At 37.6% G+C, this 17,237-nt stretch overlaps 1 protein-coding gene across 17 annotated transcripts in view; it reads right to left on the bottom strand.

The window, feature by feature from the left end:
* KLHL13 (kelch like family member 13) overlaps positions 1–17,237 on the bottom strand; it is a 90,198-nt gene that overhangs the window by 13,068 nt on the left and 59,893 nt on the right. For 16 of the 17 annotated variants that reach the window (XM_075162077.1, XM_075162089.1, XM_075162086.1 and 13 more), the window contains 3 exons: positions 10,180–10,321; positions 6,987–7,119; positions 6,537–6,733 (listed from right to left, as the gene is read on the bottom strand). In XM_075162077.1, coding sequence (XP_075018178.1) covers positions 6,537–6,733; positions 6,987–7,119; positions 10,180–10,321 — 472 coding nt within the window. The remainder of the gene's footprint in view (positions 1–6,536; positions 6,734–6,986; positions 7,120–10,179; positions 10,322–17,237) is intronic. The other variant, XM_075162094.1, reaches the window with a different exon arrangement.

The raw sequence follows: 17,237 nt of genomic DNA, 5'->3' as shown, positions 1-17,237 counted from the left end.
TTGCTGAGAATTGCAGCTTTTTTGCATTCAATCCTTATTCTAACCCAAGCTTCATTTACACATGCTTTCTCGTCTCTGTGCATGTCAGTCCTATTCAATGTCGACAATTTCCACAACTTTGTGATTCTCATTATATCTGTAATGCCAAAAGAATTTAAGCTTCTGAATCTCATGGTTATTTTTAAAAAGATTATATAAAGATGGAGGATTATGACCTAATTGCAGCCGAAGATTTAAAAAACCTTCAAATGACCTTCTGGTCATGACAGAGATTACAAGATTTTAATACTGTATAACTCAGTCTGATCATCGCCCTTTAATACTAGACAATTCAAAAGTCTAATGAGTATGGGAATAGGAGATTTTTTTTAATTCACTAGAAACTGATCTAACTTGCCCTAAAGTTAAGATCTGCAGTCACCAAAAGTCTTCATTCACACATCCTGAGACGCCTTCATACAGTGAAAGGTTCCAAATCTTGCTCTTCATCTCCAGGAACACTAATCCTGTAATCAGGTCCTATCTATAAGATGAAGGTGTGGCAGACTGTCAGGAGTCCTATTATAAAAATATCCATGCAATATATACGTGGAAATTATTTTTGTATTACAAGACAGACCACGTTGTTTATATCAAAATATAATCACATCAGCTAGCAATGACCTATAAAACATTCTCTGATGCTTAAGAAACATTTTTTCTTCTTTTGACTGTTTGAGTCAGTATCAAACTAATTTCTGTACATCTCCTTTTAGGATTTTTAATTTACATAAATTAATTGCATAATGGAAGTAACAGCATACCTCAAATTAAGTAAATGAAACAGGACATTCTTACTTCTAAATTTCTTTCAAGCTGTATAATAAAAATAAAGCAATGGAAAAATCATTCCTTAACAAACAGCTGACTTACAGTATGCCACAAATCTTAACTCTTCCTATACAGTTATTGTATTTAAAAATCACTTTGAAATACATTTACTGGTACCAAACTACAGAGATGCAGCAATTTCTCCGTATCAAGGTAAGCAGACAGAAAGCTATTATTGCATACAGAAAAGCATGCTTGAAGTCAAAAGATCAAAGCAAAAAAGGTACAGATTATGTACCATTGGTACATTGTGTTCAGGTTGCAATGACGCATTTAGACCTATTACAGAATGCATGCCAGTTATCAAGTGCCCAGCATGCATCCAGTTGATGTATCATCATAACTATGTTACACTGTAAATCTATGCAATTGAATATATTCCTGGAATACTTATTTGAGAAATTTATTGACACGTTACCCACTGTTAATGACAGATGAACATGACATCAACAGTTTCCAGTCACTCTCTAATTCTAAGTATAAGGAAAATTTACCTTATACTGCCTTAATTAATCCACTGGAATTGTATTGCACTCAGGGTTTTATTTCATATTATGACTGCAAGTACTCCCCATTATGCTTATGAAATTGTGCATTTTGTTTGGCTTACTAACAAATTCCACCACTCACCTCAAATCAGGGTACCACGTTAAATATTTTCTTAAAGGTTACTTTCCTTGCCAAAAGTACTACTACCAATTTTACTGTGCTCTAAGATAACAATCAATGTACCAGGCTAAATTATATTGCAAAGATTTCACAGTCATAAAAATGTATACTCTAGAGATTCTTAAGTCCTGAGCCAAAAAATAATCCTTCAACAGAATGAAATGCAATAGTTACTTCTAATGGTTACTTAAATATTCAAAACTGGATGGCATTAAAGTACAATAATGCTATTTAAACACTTAAGTACTTAAGTTACTCCAGTGTTGATTTTCAAAAAACCAGTCTGACTTATGCTATGGTACTTATGAGAGGTGTGGAAACTGCTCTCTATGGAAGGCAGTCCGTCAGGAGCTCATCAACAGAAGGAACTGCTACTTCCAGAAATCCCACTGAAGTGAATGGGAGGAATGGAAACATCAGACAAAAATACACGACTCATTGTACAGTGAATCCACTAACTAGTAAAGATACTCATGCAGAACCAGATAAAAGCCATAACTGGACAAACAGCTAAGCAACTTTGTAAGTCGTCAAAATTTTTAGATAAACACTATTTTACTTGGGCTTTAACTACTGCAGAGCTGGTCATTCACATTACTTATTGTAATTGCTCATTACAAAGCAGAAGTAAAAGTTCCAGAAAATACTAAAAAGCTTTTAAAAAAATAAAGGTCAAGCACAGCACAATGTTATTACAGTCTGGAAAACCAAATGCAAAAGCCAAAGTACTTTCAAAGAATTAAATCAACTGCTTTCCTGAGAAATTTTGAAGCAATCACCCAAGCTCTGGTAAAAAACTTAACTGACTATAAAATACTACAAAACAGGACACAGAGCAAAATGATCGCAAGTATAAGAACCCTGGAGAACAACTCACGAAAAATAACATGCACAGAAAATCAAGTCCTCAAGCCCAGTACCACAAAATACTTAGGCGTCCGACTTCTTGTTTCAACGACTGTTAGACACTGAAGTACTTAACATGGTGTTTCAAAGGGTCTAAGTTTAAAAGAGCTTACATTCCATCGAAATCCTCAATTTTTTTGTGGGTTCCCATATACAAAGGTCCAGAAATAACAGCCCAGAAATTTGACCAGCTCAGAAAACAGAATTAATCATACCCCCATGTTAGAAAAGATGGATTTTGGGTGGCTGGCAGAGTTGGCCCTAGCATTAGATCCCACACAACTGAGACCATCTTGCTCCATCCTCCATTAACCAAGTTCTTGTGATGAGACAGACTTCCAAATATTGAGACCTCTATATTTGACAATTTGCTAGTTGTTACAAACATGTAAAGCACAGAATTATAGAAGGAATAAAATTTTCTTATGCAGCTATATGAAAGGTACAACCATGACATTAATTTTCAGTGTTTTGGAATGTTTTCTTTAATTACAGTATAACATCCCCTTCCCCATTACACTGTGATTTTCCCCTCAGTGCTGTAGTTTACTTGGATAGGTTTCTCATCCTTCTCCATTTTGTACACTGCTGCTACTTTTGCAAAAAAAAACCCAACATTATCTTCTGTTCTCTAGCACTCACTACTCTGAAAACATTTCCATGGCATTTTTATTAATTTTAATTACATTATGGCTCAGATGTGAACCTGGGAGTAGTCCTAGTCTATCGTATAGCCATAAATATTTAAAACCAATACTAAAAGTAAGACTGAAAACATCTTAGGAAGTATTCCAGTGTTTCTCTGGAGTCTGTTCGGCTGCAGAGCAAAGATTATCACAGCAATGGGCTACTCGACAGGAGGGGTGTAAACACAGAACACATAAAAGAACACTTACAAGTCAGCTACAACATACACGATTCTTCGGAGGTCTCGCTATTTTTTACACAAAGTGTTACCTTAAGCTTATGTTTTTCTTTGTAAATATTTCCAATAACCTTTTATGAAGTAACACAGTTACATTATGTTTTACATAAACTGACTTCTATACCCTCTTTAATAATGGACTCCCTAGACAATGTAAAGACAATTAAGTATTCGTCTGGGAATGGTTACATGAGCTCTCAGATGCTGCTCTCAGCTAATTTCAGTAGAAATAAGATCAAGACTTGCTCAGAGAACTCATTTAAATTACAGAATTGCTACTTCAAGAATGGAGCGAAACTAGTATCATCTCTGTAAAGCTAAGATATGGTAATTAAAAAAGCAAAACCCACCAAGTTTGCTCACCAACTCTTGTTCCTGTTCAAACAAATTCCAAGAAGTTCCTTTAAAAATTCTTTATACACGGATGCTGAGAACATAACTAGGCTAACAGCACAAACTTTCTCTACAGTTATTCAACGAATGAGATGTCCCCTTAGACATCAATATACAGGAAAATATTTAAGAAAAGAGAATCAACAAAATTAAGAGAATGAATAGTCTTCCTGATTCTGAACCTCACCCCTTTCAAAACATAGCATCAAACAAGATGTTTCTTATTTGAACCAAAACAGTGACTGAGTGAACATCGTAAGTGAAGGAACCTTCAGAAAACAAGCATTTCAAACAATGAAAAAAATTCTTCCAAATAACACAATGTGAGATGAAAGAAGCTCTTTCCCTAAGAAAGGAAAATAAGCAAGCAGCTGCCCTACCTTGAAAGGGGAAAGGGCAACATGGTGTCCCTGGGGCTCACCTCCCAAAGGGAGGTCGCTCCAAATCCCTGATTCAAAAGAACACCAAGACCTTATTCCAAGTTGGCATTTATAGCAACATCAACCCTGGAGAGGCAGACTGCATCATTTTGGAAGGTAAAACAAACCTGAGCAACGTAAGATAGGTGGTGTAGGATTTAAGAGCATTGAGATTAATGAAACGTTATCACAACATTCTCAGAGAATTGGCCAGTTACAAAATATGCCAAAATTAAAAGCAAACCAGTAGCATTATAGAGCCTAAATGCTTCTAACACTTTCCTTATGAAACAGATTGCTGTTATTAGCAGCTTGGAGTCCTCTTGTTTGGATAAATCCCACTACATGTCTTCATAGGGAGGTCACATTTCTGAGCCTGTACTCTGAGGAGCAATGGGAATACCTGCTTCTTTATTTCTCATTACAGACTATCAGAAAGCTGAATTCCAAATAATATTGTAATTCATGTAGAACACACCAGTTTCCCTGTTACAGGTAAAGTGAGATTTCTAGTAAGGTATATAAGCAATTAACAGGAACATCAGAAAACCTCCAGGAAACATTAGAAATAATGCCAAAAGTGTCTCTCTAGGCAGAACTTCCTTGACAGCACAGCTCTTGCAGCTCTCTCATTCTGCAACCCCACAAAGTGGGTGCTCCTTATTGTTGGCAGGACAAAGAGTTTATTAATACAAGACAGCAGGGCAAGAACTAGGAAAGGTACTGAAGCATCATATATTGGCATTGCTTATATACTGTGCTTTGAGTGAGAAAACAGATAACTGCACCAATATTCTAAGACTGCATTGTTTTAACTATAGAAATAAAGTGAACATAACCAAAGCATACAAAATGCATGCAGTAAGTTGACTGTAATGCTAAAATGAGTGCAGTTATGCAGCGAGACCCTGAAACTTCTGATATCTGAGATTTAAGAAGTAAAGGATGTTCAAAAATGTTGAAAATGTTCAACATTTCAAATGTTCAAAAATGTTCAAAAGGATGTTTAAGAAGAAAAGGATGTTCAAAAAATAAAACCTCTGAAAGACAACCCAAGTATGTGAGTTATGCTTAATAAACAACAAGATTAAATAGAGGGGTATAAATCCAACGCTTTTAACAAAAGGTTGGAGCCAGATAAATGAAGGGAGTGTTTTCCTTACGTGCCTCTTTGCACCCAGGAAGACAGAAAAAGCTTACAAGAGGAGAAGCCGGTTACCACTTAACAAGCTGAATCCTTAACAGCTCTCTTGCTTTTGCAAATACAGAAGTTTGTTTTTAATACAGAGAAAATTGCAAAACTGTTTGACATTCAACTTGAAGGGAGCATGGCATTCTCCAAAGCCCAGCCTCAAAACAAAACAGGACACCAACTCTGAAAGAGGAAGGGAAGGAGGAGGAAAAAAAGGTTGTTATCACAGATCCCCCTCCCCCCAGAGTGAGTTCAGGACCCAAGATTTTAATCTCTATAATAAATAAAAATCAGCAGGGCAACTCTAAAGCATTGGAACTACAGTGTACTGCTTTGCAGGGCAAACTTATTTGTTCCAACTGCACAAAAGCAACCGTGCTACAAGCCACGTACGTATTATTCCTTTTACTAACCATTATTAATAGAAGAGGAGAGGGTTGCTACTTTGGGGCCTGTCCCCTGCTTACAAAAGCACTCATTTTGGTCATTGTTAAAAAATACTTTCCAGTAGGAGTAGGCATTCAAGGCCATTTTCAGTTCTAGCAAAATATGGCAATCAACGTAAAATCTTTGTAGCTATTTTTCTCACATAATCAACATTTCTGTAATGTCCCTATTAGTAATCCCTTTAGAGAATATATTATTCTAAAGGACGGTGACCAAGTTCACTGGTTTACAAAGAAGATGTAATGGTCTCTGATGATCACTACAATTATGGGCTTTATTCCTCAAAACAAAAAGGTTTCAAGAAAGTATGTTCACAGACAGCAACAGCAGCTCACTCTTCTATTATTTTTTTCAGTTTAACTCAGCAAGTAGATTTCTTATGGAAGGATATAGTCTATAAGGGCATGAACTAAGAAATCCAGTACGGAATCTGGGAATTATGATTACCATTGCTGCTGTCACCACTGCAATACGCTTAGGAATTAGAAGAATTTTAATGTGGTATAACATTAATATCAAACTCACACTGTACATAATACTCAGAAGAAAAAAGACTTTCAAGAAAATTACAAAGCAAACTTGTTCTCTGTGAATCCAAATTACGAATAATGGCAAGTTTTAGACTTAACTGACTATTACATAGTCATTGTTCTTATTAAAAAAAACCAAACCAAGGCCTTAATATTTGTAAATGTGAAACAATAGTAAGTCTTACCCCAGAGATAAGAAACACTTTACAGAAGTCCAAAACAGGTAAAATCTGCAAAAAACTGGCAGCTTCCAGAGTGTCCTGAAGGTTGTCCATGTTAAGGGAAAGTTTTGCAGTATAAATGAAATCAATGATCTTCTTTAGGCCTATTTTGTTCACACCATGAAGCTTAATGCACATTAAATCCTGTTCCTTCATTCCTCCTGAAAAAGACACGTAGGTAAGTTTATATGATCATTTTAATTGGGTCGAAATAATTTCACAAACTTATACAAAATTAAAGTATAATTTTAAAGTTCAATTTAAAAACCCATATGGAACACTAGAGAAAGTACAACGACATAGAGTTGTTTGCAGTCCTGGGCTGATTCACACACAACACTGAACATGTGTCTGAGTGCCCAAACAATGGCAATTTGGAGATAGCAGTATGCATTATTTTAACAAAAGCACCACCTGTGAACATAGCCTTGAAGTAATCACTTGCAGAAGCCATCATTGCTCTGTGAACAGGAAACACTTCGTCACCATCTCCTGGAACAAGCGTCACATCACAAAGCAAACCTTCCACTCGCAGTTGGTCAAAACCCTGCAAGAAGAGCATAATGCAAAGCATCCAGTTGATTTGGGAGGAGAGTAGGAATCTCGTTTTCCTTACTTACTTTTATATACATATGTACTGTAGTTCCAAAAAGTCACTAAGAAATAATTTGTCATCTTACAACCATTACCTCTAATATATTCAATGATAATTATTCATTGGAAAACAAGCAGAGTAATTATTATTTTCCAGAAATGGCTGAAGAATGCAAAGTACACGGGCCTTAGAAAGTAGCTTTATTCCACTAATCAAGAAGAGTTTGTTTTGTAAGCTTGCACTCCAGCAATTGTTTCAGGTAGGGACTGATATCTTTTTTGGACCTACCCTTCCTAAACACATATGTATTCTAGATATGTTACTGTTCCACACCAGTTTAAGTGCTTTGCAATCTAAGAGGCTGAAAGGAAAGCTGTCACCTGGTTCTATGATTAGCAAATTTATTACATAGCAAAAACTCCAAAATAAGCTCACATTATCTTTTCCGAATTACTTATAATGGCTAAATGTAATAAAAAAGAAAGTCAACTACAACAGCATCCTAGAGTAAGATTTTCCTCTAAAGATATGCCCAGTTGGGAATACTGGAGGATGGGTGGAACACTTGCCTCCTTCACGCACTGCAGAACAGAACCTCAAACATAAAACAATTTCCTTCAATTGGGCATGTTTGATGTTTTTCTAGTACTAACAAGAATGTAAATATCGCCTTTACAGATTTAACACTTACAGAAGTCTTGGCATCAGCCCGCATGGTTTAAAATTTAATATATCTTAAAGCAAAGCTGTATTTTTAAAACTACAAAGGTAAGTAGAAATGAACATTCAAATTTGTTGCACAGAAAAGAACAGAGTGCAAATGAAAAAAATACTATTAGCTCCAATAAATCAGAAGTCAAACACGGGATTATATAAAACTAACATATTTCAATGACTCAAACAACTTGCCTGTAGTTCCTACAAACAAGGCTTTACAACTATCAGTTATCCATTTGCTCAAATTTTGAAGAAAAAAATTGAATGAAGAGGAAGTAAGCTCTGAGCACTTTGCCCAGTGTTCAAATGAGGGACAGCTGTGCACAGACACCCAAGCCTTAGAAACTAAAACAAAAGAATCATTAGCTCCTCTGAATTTTTTTTTTTAAAAAAGAGTCAAATTTTTGTCCCAAAACTTAGGCAATCTATTTAGGCAGCTGTGTTGGGTTTGCATGGCATGGTTTTGGTAGCGGGGCAGGCTACAGGGGTGGCTTCTGCGAGAAGCTACTAGAAGCTTCCCCTATGTCCAATAGAGCCAATGCCAGTCGGCTCCAGGATGGACCCGCCGCTGGCCAAGGCCGAGCCCATCAGCTATGGCGGTAGTGCCTCCGGGATAACATATTCAAGAAGGTGGAAAAAAACCTGTGCAACCACCTGCAGCTGGAGAGAGGAGTGAGAACATGTGAGAGAAACAGCTCTGCAGACACCCAGGTCAGTGAAGAAGGAGGGGAGGAGGTGCTCCAGGCGCCAGAGCAGAGATTCCCCTGCAGCCCATGGCGAAGACCATGGTGAAGCAGGCTGTCCCCCTGTAGCCCACGGAGGTCCACGGTGGAGCAGATACCCACCTGCAGCCCCTGGAGGACCCCACACCAGAGCAGGGGGGTGCGCCCAAAGGAGGCTGTGACCCCTTGGAGAGCCCACGCTGGAGTAGGCTCCTGGCAGGACCTGTGGACCCGTGGAGAGAGGAGCCCAGGCTGGAGCAGGTTTGCTGGCAGGACTTGTGACCCCGTGGGGGACCCACGCTGGAGCAGCCTGTTCCTGAAGGACTGCACCCCGTGGAAGGGACCCACGTTGGAGAAGTTCATGAAGAACTGCAGCCTGTGGGAGGGACTCACATTGGAGAGGTTCGTGGAGGACTGTCTCCCGTGGGAGGGACCCCACGCTGGAGCAGGGGAAGAGTGTGAGGAGTCCTCCCCCCGAGGAGGAAGGAGCGGCAGAGACAACGTGTGATGAACTGACCACATTCCCGTCCCCCTGCGCCACTCGGGGGGAGGAGGTAGAGAATTTGGGAGTGAAGTTGAGCCCGGGAAGAAAGGAGGGGTGGGGGGAAGGTGTTTTTAAGATTTAGTTTTTATTTCTCATTACCCTAGTCTGATTTGATTGGTAATAAATTAAAATAATTTCCCCAAGTCAAGTCTGTTTTGCCTGTGACGGTGGTTGGTGAATGATCTCTCCCTGCCCTTATCTCGACCCACGAGTTTTTCATATTTTCTCTCCCCTGTCCAGCTGAGGAGGGGAGGGATAGAGCAGCTTTGGTGGGCACCTGGCGTCCAGCCAGGGTCAACCCACCACAACAGCAAATTGAAAAAATAAGCGGCAGTTCTCCAAGGAGTCATGCCATACAGAAGTCGTCTGCACGCCTGAGAAAGACTGCACTGAAAAGTAGCAAGAGCTATGCAAGCTGTAAGCTTGACTCTCCGGCATGTAAAAGCTCCAGCAGAAATGAGAAGATAAAATTACTTTACTTGTAAATTCTTAAAGCTTCAGAGAGGATAACGTTTTTATCCGTTCTACCATATGGTAGTGCCATACACTCAGAGCCAGCACAGGGCGTTACACCAAACCCAGCAGTGCTCTGCCATCTTAGGGACGTGAAGGAGGAGCATGGAGCTCTCCTCACTCACATCCCCAAGGCAGCTTTCACAGAGGAGATGGTACAAGTGTTTGCCTGACATAATTACATCACTATATTCAAGTGAGCTTCTTTGATACAGCTGTCACTTCATAGTTTAAACGATATTACCTCTTCGAAATTGAGAGCGGACAGGGATACAACCCAAGGAAAAGGCCAGGGTTTTTTTTTCCAAGCTGTTGCTAAAAGTCGACCCTTTACCTCACAGGAAAATAAGTTACAATGCTTGCTTGTGGGCATTGTCAGCACGGCACACTAACATGCATTTTTTTGAGGCTTTTTAGGAATTACTAGTCTGATAATATCTACTGAGTGAAGGCATTGTTTAGAGCAGCCAAAATTCTCAGTACAGATCAATACTGACACAAGAATATTTAAATTACCTGTAATACCACAGAACTGTGAGTATTGCTGGTGAAAAATCTTGTGGTCCCTGTCTTAGAAGACTGTAGATGGGCAGAGATGCCCATATCGCTGCTACCAAGAGATACTTTCATATGAGGATCCTCCTCTTCCACCAGAGATCTAAGAAGATTAGAACAAAGAAACCTTAAGACCAAACTCATTTTCACTCAGTGCTCTTGCGTATTAAAACCAGTCTCCTGGGATGAAACGTAACAGCATAGAGGCTATAGGTCAAAAATCAGCAGGTGACAGAATCAGTGCTTAGTGGTCCCCTTCAGCTAATCTAAGAAAGTGAAGCGTTAACAGTCTCTAAAACAGCGTAACTTCAAAAACTTAATTTTCTGCTAATAAATTTTTCCTTTTCCTTCCACCCCCACCTCCCTGATTAAGACACTTGCACACTGTTTTATTTCTACGTGTGCTTCCAGTGTTGTAGGATGCTTGCAGGGGTTTCATCCAGTTTTCAAAATCAAGTATCTTACCAGACTGCCAAGGAAAGCTAAGAGATTGAAACTAAGAGTAATATTAAAGTTCAGTAATTTCATTCTTATGGCTTGCATTACCTTGCTCAGGTATGAACATAATAATAGAAAATATACATAGTGGAGTTTCAAGCTGTAACTTTAAGCTACCTTTAGAAACACACAACTAGAGAGAACTCCTTTAGGACATGATATCCAGTATTTTGCTACTGCAGGCAACCACTTCATAATTTTAATTTAAGATTTGTTAGTGTGAAGTCAATACTTATGTTTTTAATTCCAAGTAATTACTGTCCAAATCTAGATAGGAAGGTCTAATTTTAGGTAGAAGTGTTAAAGAATTACTGCACTATTATTAGCCTTCCATTTTAATCTTGAGATGTAAATTAGGTTTACATAAAGAGATATGCATATGAGATTCTAACTACCCTAACCTGTAATTATTATAAAATGTAAATAAATTTCATCTCCAGAAATATTAACAATAACTAGTTCCTGTAATTTCCATGATCTAATGTACTACTTATTAGCATGCATAGAGGTGTAATGCATATATACACAATATTAATTAGCAAACATAAGCTGTAAATCCACAGATGAGGGCATCTTCATTACTAATAAAGACTTTATGTTTCAGAAAAGATTCATAGCAGTTTGACATAATTGCTGCAAATCTCAGATACAAAAAGTTTTTCAAATTTTAAATGTGCAGGTTAAAACATTGGCCTCCAAGCTAGTTTCAGAAATTACTTTAAATAAGTGACAAGAATGTGCTTAAAAATCCCATCCCCCTCGCCAAATTTTGACTGTGATCACTATGTAAGGACAAATCTGGAATTTGCAGATGAAAAATAATTTTCACAAATTTTCTTCCCCTAAAAAAATTTTATTTCTTTTTTAAAAAAATATTTACCCCTATCTTCCTTGGGTAAATGGACTGCAGAGCAGTTTCTGAAACTCACACATTACCCTGAGAGCACTCATGTGCCTTGTTCAAACCCATGCGTACATAAGGTCAGCTATGAAAACATATTCAAAACAAATTCACTATTCAACAGTGTACATGGGTTTGAAATAGTGAGATTTTATGCACACAGACATAACATTGTAGGAACAAGGGTACATCTAAATAGCTTTGACTTCTAATGTAGCAACCCAATACTCGAACATCTGAAAAACTTAATAAATGTGGATGTACTGCAGCATGCAAGAATTGTGTCGTTTTTGAAACAATTATCTCTATTTTATAAAATAAATCCAGAGTGTAATTTAAATAAAGTTTTACAGGGTGTGACTTAGAAAAGTGCTCTCCAAACTATCTTTGGCATCCAACAAATGCATACAACGATGTAACACAGCAGCAAAGCAGTTGCTAGCTCATGACCCAAAATATTTTTGTTCACTTTGTTCTAGGGTGTTTTGGGTTTTTGGCAGGGCAGTGTGGGGGGTGTGGTTTTTTGTTTGGTTGGTTTAGTTTTAATACAATCACATCAAGGAAAGCAAGGAAAGAGTCTAACATAATTTCAAAGGACACCCAGTCTCTAAATTTATACATGTCTTCCTAAGAAGAAATATAAAATAATGTGGAGAGACTTGTAAGCGTGGGTGGGAAAGAACTGCAGATTCAACTAGCATGAACCTGACTGTATTTGCTCTTGAAAGATCTTCCCTGAAAGATCTGACACGTCAGATCAGATAGCCATTATATGAAGGGGCTTTTAAAAGCCTTTTTCTAAACTCAGAAGAAAACAGAAGATGTACACAGCCGTGAAAATCATTAGGAAAAGAAACATACAAGTAAACCAACTTTCTTGGCTGTTCGGAGTGAGCTTTTTACCATGTTTGCCACATACACCATGCTACTTTATTTCCCAACAGCCAGGATACTTCATAAGTTTTACAAATGAAGGCAATGACCTTGACCATGATTCATTTATTCCAAGAACGGCAGTGATAATGGAAGCATTCTTCTGAACAGGCCACATCACATACAACTTCCCAAGCTTTGTCCTAAGAGGTCCTCTATAGCATGTGATGTCCTGCTACAACTGCACAGCCAACAGAGAGGATACAATATATTTCAAAATACTTGCAATACTTAAAAGTATGCATTTGACATGCCAAGTGTGGCTATAAGCCGTTATTTCCCCTACCTGATTTTAATGCATAATGGGCAGTTGTCTCATACCTATATCACACATATAAGCTCAGCAGCTCACAACTTGATGCTCTTCTGCAGAAGAGATTTTCACTATTTCTCTTCCACATTTGCTATTATGTATGTACAGGAACTTGTGTATGCGAATTAGACATTAAAAATTGCAAACTTCCACACTATAAAAATCCACCAGAAAATAAATGTTACAGTTTTAGTCTCAAACATTAACTTGACCGCTTGTGACTCCACAAGAATGAACTGATTTAAAGATAACCAAATTATATTATTCCTATACTGGTTTTTGCTTTATTTCTAAACAACTATGACAAATTAAAAAAAATTTTTAAATACACCACCTTTTTCACCTACAGCTTAACAGTGTAGGAAGGCAGGGTACCGCTCCCATCATGCAGAAAGTGACATTCAGGAGCTGGTTTTGGCAGAAGTTACAATGCAAGTCAGCATTAAGACCTGGCGTCAGCGCACTGATCCCCTGAATCCCAGCCTTGTGACATTCACCAAGAGGAAAAGAGCACTCCCAGAGCGACCAGAAATTATGAGTTTGTCCTTGGCTTTGTACCAGTTTCAACATTTATCTTCACGCAACAAGAGAAACCCATCTTTGAAAGACAAAGTGAAAATGTAACAGCTCTTACACACTGTGTTGATACCAATACACAAAGAAACAGCAAAACCCAAGCACTATATCATATCCAACGAGAGTAATTTCAAACTGCCCTGCCAAGAAATTTTAAACTATTCAGAATATAACTTCTGTTTGGGGGGGCTGTAAAGTCAATATTCAGAAATAACTCCCAGAAGAGACGGGTAACATGCTTTATATCCAACCAAATTCCCAACAAAAACACAGTAAGTACATCTGTCTTGTCTGGACACTTACCAAAGGCATTATTTACATTCATTAACATAGGTCTGCTAAGCACTATAAATAATTAGATACGACCAAATGTAAACATATCGATTTTTTACTTTATTGTAAGTACAGTATATCACAATTAAGCATACTACCAAAGAAGAAAGCTAATTCATTTTCTAATTAATTTTACTGTTCTGATCAATAGAAATCATTAAACAAGAAGTGCAGCCAGTAGCATTTTTAAGCAGGGTTAAAAAAAAAGTTGGAGGAGACAGCTAAAATGACAATAACATGTAGTGATAATTCACAAGTTGCTCTAAAGGTGAATATTAACACCACTTGCATTGCATGCACTTGGTGTGGAGGGGGTTGAACGTGATAGTGTTAAGAACAAGGGAATGGTGGGGTTTAATGTGAAATGAATATTAACATGGCAACAGGAAGGCAGAGGAGCCGCCCGAGTCTTTTGTAACCTCTGGGAAGCAGTGGCTCCCAGTTCAGAGAAAGGCACCGGCGGTTAATCAGTTGCTATCACAGAATAAGCTGTCACTCAGAATTTTCTTTCTAACCTTATGTTGATTCTTTCAAGTACAGCAGTTTTTTCCTAGCTAGAAAACCAAACGTGCTTTTCTCATGACTCTAAGTTAATCCTCCAAGTACTTCCAACCAGTATTTTTGTAGCAATGAAATATGGAGTGTGCATTATACGGATATTATTTATATATCTTAATTTCCTAACTTCCTGTCAATTTTGAAGGAATATAGTTTTGCTTTTTACCATTAAAAAAAGACATAAGTTTTCTTTCTGCAGATGATTGCCACTAGGTTTGCTTTCATTTATCTTCTCTCTAAAGGTACTATTTTTAATCTTATTCATCTACTAAAAGGTACCTGAACACCCTCTTTGACAATCTGTGCAATTAGCAATTACTTTAGAACTAGAAAGATGACCGTAAGCCAAATGTTGAGCTATGAAAAAAAAAAATACTACAATAGTTCAAGAGTCTTTCCAAGCTAATGTGAAGAAGCTACACTAAATTTTTGGGTTTGCGTTTGTGTTCTGGTTTTTTTTTTTTTCTTCCATAGTGCAGGCAAAGGAAAACCGCAGCTAAGCCCCACCCTAGTAGAGAAAAAGTTCAAATGGAACAATTCAGTAGTCTTATTTAATATTTCATTGATTTGAAAGATACAAGTTCAGTGGCTTTTAAGTACTAGTCAGGTATGTAATTCCCTAAATCTTGTCACAACACAGGACAAAATATAGTGGGGTAACAACAAGAACACCTGACTTCTGTTAATGAAAGGACAACTGGAAAGTGAAAATCTTCTCAACAAGTCTTCATGAGTTTCTAGGTTTAATTACTAGCACCTGCACGTAGAGAAGTGGCTTGAGTAAATACCTAGACTGGCCACAAACATTAGGGAGCTTAGTATTTCAGAAGAACACAAAATATGCAATTTGAAAACACACAGACTGACCAAAGTGTTTACAGGACTTCCATCCGTTGCTGCTCCCGATTCTGTATGCAATCTCTCTAGATTAAACGCAGTGAATCATGGAAACTGTGAACGGACTTTAAACAGAAATACGTATACAGCAGAAGAGCCACTAACCCCGTGACCAGGGACAGGATACGAGACCCTGTAGCTGGACCCAGAACATGAACCTTATTCACTCAATCCTTAGCCGAAGGCTTGCTGACAAACACAGCTGTCCACACCTCTAGCATAACTGGGATTTGTACCTTCCTTCAAAACATGCTTTAAGTAATGGAACTTTCCAGCAAATACTGACGAATATTTTTGAACTGGCTGGAGTTACAACATGATTCAGGGAGGCAAATTGCTTTCTAAAGCACTTAGCAAATATTAACCTGTTAAAACAGTTCAGAGGCATCCAGGTGACCCATGAAAGCAGGGATCTGTGGAAACTAAGACAAGGTTTACTGTTGACTAAAATATCCAAATACGGCATTGCCACTTTGTATAGCACTCAGTGGCAGGAATGAAATAAAACAATATTCTGTTATGATGTTTTCTTCAGAAATTAAACTCATTCTGATGCAACAGAAACAAGGCAACTATGAATATTATCGGGGATTTGTTCGTTTACATCAGTAAACCATTGACCTGTTTGAAATTGTCAGAGCATAGTGCAGTGTCTTTGAAAACAAAGTAAGGAGCTCAGCCTACAGCTACAGATATTTCAGAGTGCATGTTCTCCCATTTATTTAAAACCCACAGTCTTTACATAACTCAGCAAAAGCTTGCCAAAGCCATATTGGCCAGACAGTGAATTCTTAATTTGGTGAAGCTCAATAGCTTGTTTTTGAAAGGATTATAACCTTATTTTCTCTGTCAAATTACTGTCCAATGAACCATGACTGCAAGCGTTCTGGTCACTGGTAAATGGCATCTTCAGCAATCACTCCTGGCATGTGCCAGTACTCTGGTATTTATCAGCAAAGTAAGAACCAGATTCCAATTTCATATAAAGATATTATTACAAGACAAATCTCTACTATTTCATGATCTATCAAAAAAATCTGGTATATTACAGCTATGCATGTATTTTGCTAATGAACCTATTAATGAAAAGGCTAGTGAAATACAATGAATCTTTCATTTACTGTTAGATATAGAGTAATTCTTTACTTTGTATGCATAATCTGCCAAAAAGTATTTTAGTATGCTTAGTCTGCCAAAAAATAATTTAAGTATTGACCATCTTACTGTCTTCCCATTATGAACAGATGTTCCAGCTTCGTGAGTAATGAATTTAGGAATTCCCCAAATTACATGGCCACCTAGGAGCTCAATAAGCATAACTGATATGGCAGCATTGTATAAAAGAAAATCTCATAATGCTTCTATTAAGAAATTCAAATATTAATATAATGTAGATGAACAAATTACAGACTCATGGTATTTCACGTTTCTTCCATTCTGTATCTTCTACCCATACAATTTCAGAAAATCCTTTATTCTGACAAAGAAGTTACTTTTACACTTGTCCTCCTCTAAAATAACATCTCATCCTTTTATTACTATTTTTTCAACAGGAGTTTCTAACTTAATTCCTTTGTAGTATCAGTAACCCAGTAAAACTAGCCAGTTTTATAATTTGTTAATGGTTTCTTATACAGCAAAAGTTTCTATAGAAATGCAAGTTTACATTTTAAATTAGATACATAACTCCAGCTAGAAAAGAAAACAAGACAAAAGGTCATTTTTGTTCCGATAGGTTGACAGAGCAAGTTAACACCTCTCGCAAAAGACCAACCATCATGTTCAGCAAACTTCAGTTCTTGCTTTGGGGGCATACAGGTACTGACACAGGCTGCTGCTAAAGATCTGAAAGTAGGATGAACACAAGAACAGCCATAGAAGGCAGGACCAAAATGACCTGTGGTACACACAAAGCATTAGGAGTACCAATAATGGCTTTTTTTTCTTTCTTATTATGACCACTAGTTCCATGCCGTCAGCTTCAGATGTCACTGTTTGTACTGAGCAGTT

The sequence above is a fragment of the Calonectris borealis genome, chromosome 13, assembly GCF_964195595.1.
Source record: "Calonectris borealis chromosome 13, bCalBor7.hap1.2, whole genome shotgun sequence".
In the NCBI taxonomy this organism is placed as follows: domain Eukaryota; kingdom Metazoa; phylum Chordata; class Aves; order Procellariiformes; family Procellariidae; genus Calonectris; species Calonectris borealis.
The sequence above is the reverse complement of the archived record's forward strand: the minus strand, read 5'-3'. Positions and strand labels throughout refer to the sequence as shown.